This window comes from Trypanosoma grayi, assembly GCF_000691245.1.
Source record: "Trypanosoma grayi strain ANR4 Tgr_690_V1, whole genome shotgun sequence".
Taxonomy (NCBI): Eukaryota; Euglenozoa; class Kinetoplastea; order Trypanosomatida; family Trypanosomatidae; genus Trypanosoma; species Trypanosoma grayi.
The window spans coordinates 1-9,411 of NW_008826309.1; the positions used below are offsets into that span (position 1 = coordinate 1).

At 54.7% G+C, this 9,411-nt stretch overlaps 5 protein-coding genes across 5 annotated transcripts; all 5 read right to left on the bottom strand.

The window, feature by feature from the left end:
* Positions 1–652: 652 nt before the first annotated feature.
* DQ04_06901000 (surface protease GP63) lies at positions 653–2,062 on the bottom strand (the record flags this gene model as incomplete). The annotated part of the gene is made up of 1 exon (XM_009314925.1): positions 653–2,062. The coding sequence occupies one exon, from the start codon at positions 2,060–2,062 to the stop codon at positions 653–655; it is 1,410 nt and encodes a 469-aa protein (XP_009313200.1).
* A 515-nt stretch (positions 2,063–2,577) lies between these two features.
* On the bottom strand, positions 2,578–3,840 carry DQ04_06901010 (hypothetical protein; the record flags this gene model as incomplete). Its single annotated transcript, XM_009314926.1, has 1 exon — positions 2,578–3,840. One exon carries the CDS (start codon positions 3,838–3,840, stop codon positions 2,578–2,580), a length of 1,263 nt encoding a protein of 420 aa, XP_009313201.1.
* A 523-nt stretch (positions 3,841–4,363) lies between these two features.
* On the bottom strand, positions 4,364–5,080 carry DQ04_06901020 (tyrosyl or methionyl-tRNA synthetase; the record flags this gene model as incomplete). The annotated part of the gene is made up of 1 exon (XM_009314927.1): positions 4,364–5,080. The coding sequence occupies one exon, from the start codon at positions 5,078–5,080 to the stop codon at positions 4,364–4,366; it is 717 nt and encodes a 238-aa protein (XP_009313202.1).
* A 384-nt stretch (positions 5,081–5,464) lies between these two features.
* Positions 5,465–5,824, bottom strand: DQ04_06901030 (hypothetical protein; the record flags this gene model as incomplete). Its single annotated transcript, XM_009314928.1, has 1 exon — positions 5,465–5,824. The coding sequence occupies one exon, from the start codon at positions 5,822–5,824 to the stop codon at positions 5,465–5,467; it is 360 nt and encodes a 119-aa protein (XP_009313203.1).
* A 539-nt stretch (positions 5,825–6,363) lies between these two features.
* On the bottom strand, positions 6,364–7,437 carry DQ04_06901040 (putative coenzyme Q-binding protein COQ10 B, mitochondrial-like; the record flags this gene model as incomplete). Its single annotated transcript, XM_009314929.1, has 1 exon — positions 6,364–7,437. One exon carries the CDS (start codon positions 7,435–7,437, stop codon positions 6,364–6,366), a length of 1,074 nt encoding a protein of 357 aa, XP_009313204.1.
* Positions 7,438–9,411: the final 1,974 nt, after the last annotated feature.

Genomic DNA, 9,411 nt, shown 5'->3' on the forward strand with positions numbered 1-9,411 from the left:
TATATATATACATAAACCAAACAACAAAACACGAATCAACACCAACTTGAAAGGTAACCACACCTCCGATTCACCATGAAATAAATTCTATGTTTGTGCGTCTGTGTGAAACGTGCGGAAGGAAGGCTGCACTCCCATCACCTCCACACACACCAATAAAATACTCTAAACATGCTTCTGTCTAATTTTTTCTTTTTCCCTCTTGAGAACATTGCTGCTGAGCACGAAAATAAAAACAGTATAACGTCTTCATATCCAGTTGTATTGCAGAATGTGAAAAACAAAAATAATAATAAAAAAACCTTTTCCTTTTCCATTTGTGTCCGGCTGTCGCCACGCCGACTTTGGCTCATTATTACCGTTCCCGGTTTTTCGTCTTCATCTTCTTGTCTTCGTGCATCTGTGCGGCATAACAAAAAAACAAAGATATCATTTTTTTTATGTTTTATTTCGGGGTCAACCTTGTCATTGACTCCCCTCAGAGTTTTTCGTTTTGTTGCTTATCGCGGTTAGGACCCCCGCCCTGCACGTGCGTGACATGGGAGAGGGCAGGGGTGGGGGGAATAGCTGTTGGAAGAAGGGGGAACAAAAATAATAACAATACAGGCGTGTGGCTGCGGTGCTTCGTCGGAACTTCCGCCGCCGCCGGCCTTCACACATCGGGCCACACACCTGTACAAACATCGTCATACGGCGGGCACCTAATTTCGCCACTCGTGAAAGTCTTATTCGGCTTGATGGTCTCCCCCTCTGCGCACATGTGCCACGCGTCGTCGCCAAGGTACCGCACACGCAGTGTACGGTTGCTGCATGCTACCTCCGCGCAGATATCACCCACGGCACGTTCGCCAATACGGAGCGAGTCTCCTTTCAGACACCTCGAGTTACGGCCGAGGCGGCTTCCTGGCATCTTCCATGACGCCCCACTCACGCAGTTTGTGTTGCTATACGGCGCGACAAAAGGGCAGTAGTCCATCAACTCACCCAACGGCCCACCCTTCGGCAAGTCACCAAAGTACTGGAACTGTTCTGGGAAGCTTTTCTTGTACGTGAACATCAAACAGTTTCCAAGGGCCTGATGGTCCGATGTACACGTCAAGCCCTGGGTCTTGCGAACGGTGCAGAACAAGTCGGGATGCATTGTGACTCCGTCCTTCACGCACTTGTCGTTCAAAAAGCTACAACCTGCATTTCGGCCCCACTTCATTGACTCTTCCATTCCCCAATTTGCACGATAAAATTGCATGTCTTCGAAAATTGACATCGTCAACGCTGTGTAGTAACCAGCGCCTGCAATGCCAGCCATCAACTCATCCTTGGCGTTGCGCCGCTCCAAGTGAGAGCCTACCGTCCCCACGCCTCCCTCATCTTCCAGCTCTATACCGGGAGCAGTTGAGCAGTTATAGTGCATGCGGGCCTTCTCTCTTGTCTTGTTGGTCGACACAACAAGGGCATTCTTTCCACGTAAGGAATTCAACACGGTCACCATGCGGAGTTCGTTCATCAGATCCAAGTCAAACCCGAGAGCGTGTGCCAGCTCATGAGCCAAGACACGAATAATATACGCCGATGATTTAATATATTCCGGTCCAACGTTGGTAATACCAACAATGGGCCGTCCATCGCCATTCGTAGCGCACGCCAATGCCCACGCAATAGTCGAGTCTTCCGTCGGCCCCGCTGCCGCGTACAGAATCATATCAGCCCCCGAGACACCCTCTGTGTGGTGCTCATCGGGGATGGAGAACTCGCGGCAGTACTCCCCGGTGAAAATGGGCACCTTGAGGGGCACATCGCTTTCGGGTCGCACGAGAAGGCGCTCTGCGTGCATCTTTACTGCCAACGGGATTGCTTCCCGAAGGAGAAGACTTTTCTTCCGCACACTAAGAATATCCACTTTTCTACACTTTACCGTGCCCCCAGCGAAGTCCGGGCGTCTCTGCATTGGGGCGGTGCAATGCCGCGCAGGTTTGTCCAAGTCATCGGTGAATACTTTGATGCGGATGGGGGCCCAGTGGCTGCCGGAGACCGTGTATGTACTCCACGCACCACCACCACCCATGGGAAGTGCACGCGCCACCCTCACTGGTCTCGGGCGCTGCGTGGACCTCTTGTCAAACACACAGCGATGCTCCACAGCAGCGAATCCCCCAAAGGCACAGCAGCAGAGGAGCAGCAGAGATACGAAATTCAAAAATCGGATCATCGATGAAGGGTATCGACTATTATTCCTTAATACGCACCTAAAAAAAGGTAAAATTAGAACAACGTTCCTTTGATATTTTTATTTTCGGTTTATTGGTCTTTTTGCTTTGGTAAAGGGCAGTGGGGGCAAAACAATGCAGATTTCCCTTTCCTTTGGATCGGAGGGCCGGTTACTGTAAGTGGCATGCGCACTAGTTGCTTTCCAAAACTACCAGACAAAGAAACCATACTGAATGTATCATTATGAAACTCCATACACGTTTGAACTTCCCAGAATCCAAAACAGAACTCATTCGACAGGTCCCACTACCACTATCACTGCATTATACTCCACCCCACAGTCCTTCTCTCTCCGCCAAGGCCCCAGTCGCATCATGGACTGACGTTGCACCTCCCTTGCCACGACTGCCTCTCGAGGCGGAATGGTGTGCGCCCGCCGTCGCGAGAAAAGAGCATTGCAAGGCGGTTGACACACTGCACCCGTTTTACTTTCATACCCCTCTGCATGGTAAGGGCGTTGGAGCCACCGGACTCTGGGAACGACCTCACCGGGGCTGAAACGAAGAGCACCACAGCACCTATCCGTCGCCGGTAATGTGGTTGCAACACATCACCCCACGTTATGTGCACTGACGCGTTCGCCGCGGCGTAGTTGAAGGCAAGATCGTCGCAATGCAGCTCTGTGATGACTTGTTGAAGTGAATCCTCCCGTGCCGGCACCGGCGCAAGAAGACTATTGTACGACGGTACTTGCACAACATGACTAAAGGACTGAACGAATGCCACGTAGTACAAGCGCGAGGCAACGACGGCACGTGGCAACGCAATACTGTACGCGAGGCTGTTCCCATCCAACTTCTCCCTAGCGGCGTAGCCAAGCGTGCCAAAGGGGCCGCACAGTTGAGTGGGGTTGGTGCAATTCACGATGGCACGCACATCCGCCGCGACGAGCGACGACGGCGAGTGGCGCCACGTCTCAAAGAGGCACCGTGCGGAAGTGTATGGGACATGCAAGTCGTCATCCATATTGAGCACGGCGTCGGTGCGCAGCTGAGCGGCAATCATCCAGCGGTTTGCCAAACAATTTTCCTTCTGGGGCAGGATGCGCAGGTACGGGGCGTGGCCGGGCCCTTTATACACGGAACGATACTTCGTTTCATACTCCGTCTGCAGCTCACGCAGCGCGGGTGGAATCGTCTCTGCCAGGCCGTTCCACACCAGCAAGACTTCATAAACAAGCCCATCGTTCTTTGGCCACTCATACAAAATGGTACGAACAATTTGTAACAAACGATGCATCCGCCTCGTCTGCGGATAGGACATGAGCACCACCGTCAAGGCGTCCTCTCGCACATCACCCTTGGAGAAAGCACCACCACCAGCAGCAGCAGCTGAGGCTGCAGAAGCACAACCGCCACCAGCAAGAATAATCGGGATCTTTTGATTTTTATCTGCGAGGTGTTTTAATTCGGTATTGACTTGGGCATTGACATTATAATTAGCATCAGTATTGGTATCGGCATCGCGCCACGAAAACACGAGAAGCGGCAAAGCCAGAAACGCTGACGCCGCGAAGAGGAGAAGTAGCCAACAAAACCTGTTGCGCCTTCTGCCATGCTCGCTCTGCCGTCCCATACTCCTGGCGAATGGCAATGGGTACGCGCTTGAATTTTACACACACCAACGCGAATACTCTATTCTCTCCGTCTCTATTCTACACACGCGCTAACACAGTAAAGAAGGAAGTGGTATAAAGAAAACGACGCGTACTGTGAGCGTGTTTTTGTACAGAATTCCTGCACCACATGCGCGGGGGGGGGGCATATCTACGCAACTCCACTGCCCCCCCACCCCCGCTCTTTTTTCCCCCGACTCCCAGTCTCCTCTTCAGTTACCATCGTTTAGTGACATTGAAGAAACATCTGTCCTTCACACCGACAGATGCTTCTCGTTCATTGCATTCTTTCCTTCCTTCTTGTTGCCATTTCCTCGCATTGACCCCCCTATTTCGTCTCGTTCTGTTGTTGTTCCTCGTGTTGCGTTCTACGTGCCTGCTGGAGGCGGTGTGTGTCTCTGGCCCCCGCCCTGCCTCACCACTAGACTGCCCCAGAATCTCCCAAGCCCCCCGCACGCAACGCAGGCGGCGTGCGCATATGTCCTACGAGACAACGCCGTTGGCAATCGACGCGGTGATGACGCCACGTGTGGTGCGGAACGGCATGTCGCCCCACACCACCTCCCCCGCCGCGTTGGTGCGCAGCTCTGCGGCGACCTCCTCGAAGTGCCGCGCCAGCTTCTTCTTCAGCACCGGCTCGTGCGGACCGTCGTGGCCCTCGAAGACGACACGCTCGCCCACCGGCGTGTCGGCGGGCACGTCGAGCAGCACCACTTCGCGCTTCTCCTCGCTGCTACGCGCGGCGCACAGCACCATCCCCTCTGAGAGTATGCCGCCGATCTTGCGCGGCTCAAGGTTCGCAATGACAAGCACCAGGCGGTTGACAAAGTCGTCCGGCTTTACGTACTCCTGCAGGCCGCTAAGAATAGTGCGCCGCCCGCCCGCTGCCTCGCCAAGGTCGATCTCCTCAATATAGAGCTTCTGGCTCTCCGGGTGGGCGCGCACGTCAAGGACCTTGCCAATGACGAACTGGCACCTCGACATGCTGGTGGCATTGCTCGCCTCGGCAGCGGGGGCGGCAGCCTTGCCGCCCTTCTTCTTCCCGCCACCGCCAGTGGCCTGTTGTTGCTGCTGCTGGGGGGTGGCGTCCTTCTTGGCAGGCACCGGCGGCTCCCTCGCGGCAACGAGCTCAGCGACCCAGCGCTCCACAAATGGGATGGAGCGGCGGAGAAGCGGCCCCTCCAGATGCGTAGAAGTCATTCTCACTGTGCTTCCTCCTGCCGTGCCCCACAAGCGGCGGGGGGAGGAAACCACACCACACAAGCGTGCGTGCACAGAGGCGCACACACACACACACACACACAGACGCCCCCCCCCAAAAAAAAACAAGAAGAGAAAGGAAGCAGTGAAGAGCCCCCCACCAACAAAAAAAACCAAAAAAAAGGAAACAAACAAGCGAAAAACGAAGAGGAGGTGTGTGCTCCAAGTACACACGAGTCTCAGTTGGCACAAGGCGTCGCGTATCGCACGTTCTCACTCGTGGGTTACACAATCAGCGATGATCCTCTGTGCCGGTATAATCCACGCCGGACTCAACCAACTCCGCCCCCCCCCCCCCCCCCTCATGCCGCTGTTTTCTGCGTCTTATTTCCCCTTCTCAATGAGGGCCTCTACATCCTTCAGGCGTATTTCTGCAGGAACATACAGCAGCGGCCAGCTGCACAGGTGCTGGGTGTTGTAGTACCTCTCCATCAGCTGCAGCACCGCTGTGGGCGTCAAGGCATCCATCGCCACCGATTCGGCTGTTGACGCGTGCGCCGCGCTCCAGCGACGTACACGTTCCGTGAAGGTGAGCGCACTGTAATACTTAAAGGGCCCGTGCGGCGGGCAGACGGCGATATGGCGAAAGAAGAGCGTCATCAACTCACTGTTTGCCTCGAGGAGCGCCGCTGCTGCCGCCTCGCTGTGCTCCTGCGGCATGGCGCCATCGCCACCCGACCGCATCTACGTTGAAGCGAGCGAGGAGCAAGTAGAATGAGAGAAGAAGATGTGCGACAAAGCGAAAATAGAGCCACAGATAGCGGCAGCAATGAGGTGCTCGGCACCATACACACGCACACACACTTACAGGGAGAGAGAAAGACAGAGACGTCTGATGCTTGCGACCCGACGAGGACTGACGCCGCCTCCACCCGCGGAGGCACGCACAGACCGACACGCCGCGAAGAGAGACAACGTGGCCACGATGGCGATAATTATTTCCCACCAGGACACAAACAAACAAAAACAAAAAGGAGTTTCGTGGCATCCATACAAATTTATTATCATCTCCTTTTCTCCTCCCTTTTACCACGAAACAAAACCAAACGCCTCACCCCACCACCTCCAGGCGCTTTTTATGCCGGTTTTTCGTCTTCTTTTTTTGTCTTTTGCTCTCGTGGCGGCTTCACTCCTTCCCCTCCGAGGAAAAGCAGACTACCGCGCACCCTCCCCACCCACACCCCCGCCCTTTCCGTGCCGTGCCGTGCCGACAGTCGCCGTCGCTACAGTGGCGCGAGGCGCTCGCGCTCGCAGCTCGGCGGCCCGTACAATTTCTCACAGTGCCGCTCGAAGCTGCGCGTCATAAGTGTCACGACGTGCGACATGACGAGCTTCGAGTGCAGCGGGTTCCTGAAGGCGAAGCTGACGCGGAAGCGCACCTCCACCTGCCGCTCATGCCCAGGCACCGCGCTGAACTCCCACACACAGCGCAGGTCGCTGAGGACGGGACTGCGGCGTTGCCGGTCGTCGTCCTCTGTCAACACCGCCTGCACACGCCGGTCCGGCACCAGCAGCACCTGCGATGTGTACTTCTCCTTGAAGAAGGAGAAGCCAACCGTCAACGTGGCAAGCATCTCCATTGGGCTGCCGTTGTTGATGTTGTTATTGGTAGTGCTGCTGCTGGTGCCGCTCCCACTGGTGGTGGTGGGGTCGTTATTATCCTCCAGGCGCGTAACGTTGTGCACGATCGAGTCGATGCACCACGGCAGAAAGGTGCTGTACTGCGAAACGTCGGCGACGACACGATACAGATCACGCGGGGACCAGCCGAGCACGCAGTGCTCGCTGTACTCCTGCCGCAACTCCCCAGACGGCTCCGTGGTGGGACTGCTGCTGGTGACCTTTGCGGGTATTTTGAGCGCATCAGCGACCAGCGACGCGGCAAACTTCGCAGGCTTTGGCACATGCCTTGCGAGTTTCTCCGGCGACAGAAAGGCAGGCAGGTGATGGGGCTGCATTTGCTGCTGAAAACATCCGATATCGCTATTACCACCACTAAAACTGCTGCTGCTGTTGTTGTGTAGGACACCACCCGCGTCGCCCTCGACGTCCGGAGCGGCAGCGGTTTTTAACGGCGTTGTCGTGCTGCTTTTGCTGCTGTTCTTGTCGCGGCTGCTGATAGGCGTCGAGGACGCCGGAGCAACGTGCTTGTCTGCAGGACTCTTGAAAAACGGCTGCGCATCCGACGCGGCAGGTGGCGGTGAGAGTCCCGGCGGAAGCGGCGGCGGTGTGAAGAACGAACGCCGCGTTTGTACCGCGACACGCCCCCTCACGCTGCGCCACACAACCGCCCGCATGGTCACTTCACTACAAACCCCTCAACACTAACAAGAACCCCGCTCGCCTTCGCAACGCTGCTGCTGTTGCCTTGTGGTTAGAGTCCTACACTGGTGGTGTGTTGCCAACGTGAGGCAATGCATACACATAGAATGAGTGGCAAAGTAAGGGCGTACATTACGTTCACACTGCAGCGACACCAGAAGCCGCAGGGGGAGAAATGATGCAACATCACAACAAGCCGGATGGGAGGGGGTGGGTGGGACATAGAAGGAGACTTTGCATGAGTAGCGGAACCAAACACGCACAGGCACACACACATGTACACACAGGCAGAGAGAGAGAGAGAGAGAGAAGTCAAACAAAAACAACAACACCAACATCAATACATGCAGAACAGTAACATGCCAACAGGACCAAAACTTCATTGCGTGTGTGTGTGTGTGTGTATGTGTGTGCATATACGTTCCATTCCGCCCCCCAAGCGAGTGTATTAATTGTGTCGTGTTTCCCACTCACTGCGTGCGTCTTATCAAGAGGTGAGGAAGAGAGAGAGTGTGTGTGTGTGGGGGGCGAGGAGGTGAATGCCCCCGCCCACAGCTACCGCGCAAGAACCACTGAGAGTACATGAGTCAAGAAACAAAAAAAGAAGTGTTGATGACTTGTAGAAAAAGAGGCCTGCGAGAATATTTGCCCGCCATGTACATTTCCTCTCCACACACTGTCCTGTTGCTATATATATATATATATATATCTCCTGCTTGGCGTACTCCTTTAACTATAACCCCGCACAAACCCCCTTCTTTTTCATTTTCTGCTGCTGCTGAAATTGGGCGTTGCACGGCTGGCGTGGGACGCCCCCATTCAACGCAGAGGCCCCGCTCACACACCGACCCCCCACTCATGCCTTCTATCACTATTTCTCCCCCACCCTCCCCCTCTATGACACACAGACAGACACACACAAAGTCCCAGCACCGTTACATGTGAGAGGGGGCCGGGGCAGGTGCTAAATGCCAGCAAACTCCTTCACCACCAAAAGAACAACAACAACAACAACAACAACAGCAGCAACAACAACAACAACAACAGCAGCAACAACAACAACAACAAAGGAAAGTAACAACACGGGGGAAGGAGGGGGGGGGGTGACAAAAAAGGAGCATGTCGCAGCAAATACAAATAAGAAATAGGCAACAGAAAGAAAACGAAAACAAAAGAGAAACACTGTATATAAATAAAAGTGATAAGGGAACGGGGACACATGGTACATGATTTGCGCTGTGCCACCCATACATACACGCACACACAACGAGAGAGAGAGAGAGAAGCCCATAAAACAAACGGCAGTGAAAGACATCATACACCGGTCAATTTCACCGCGATTCACAAGAGCGAAGAAGAAAAGAAAAAAAACGTGCTTCTTTGAAGTCAACGAAACACATAGTGGAGTGGGTGGCGGGGAAAGGAAGGACGCAGCCAGGCCCAAGAGCAGGAGAGTCGTGCGCACACAGATCACAGGCGACGCCATGCCAACACCCACACACAGATATGCGTTACCGGGGGGCACAACGCCGGTGAAGCAACAACAACGACAACAAGATGAGGACATGCTGCGGCTGCACAGTACGGCCAAAAATATATGTGTATGCCACGGCGCACATGTGCCTCCGCATAGATGGACAACCCTCCTCCATACGCACCCCACCCCCCTCCCCGCCCTCATCCGGAGCTTGCAACGCGTCTCCAGCAGAGTCCACTCTCCCTAAAACAAACAAACACACAGAGGCTCCAACAACCAAAAGGAAAAACACACACACACACACACGCACCATCAGCAGCGTGTTGCCGGAACACGCACGGAAGAAAAAAAAAAGAAGAGAAAAGGCACAGAGTCGTATATGTGTTCACGCCATTCCATCATACACCGAGCCTTCATCTTGCAGCACGGGCTGCCTCGGCGGCGCGCTGCGCGTTGGGCGTCCGGACGGGGT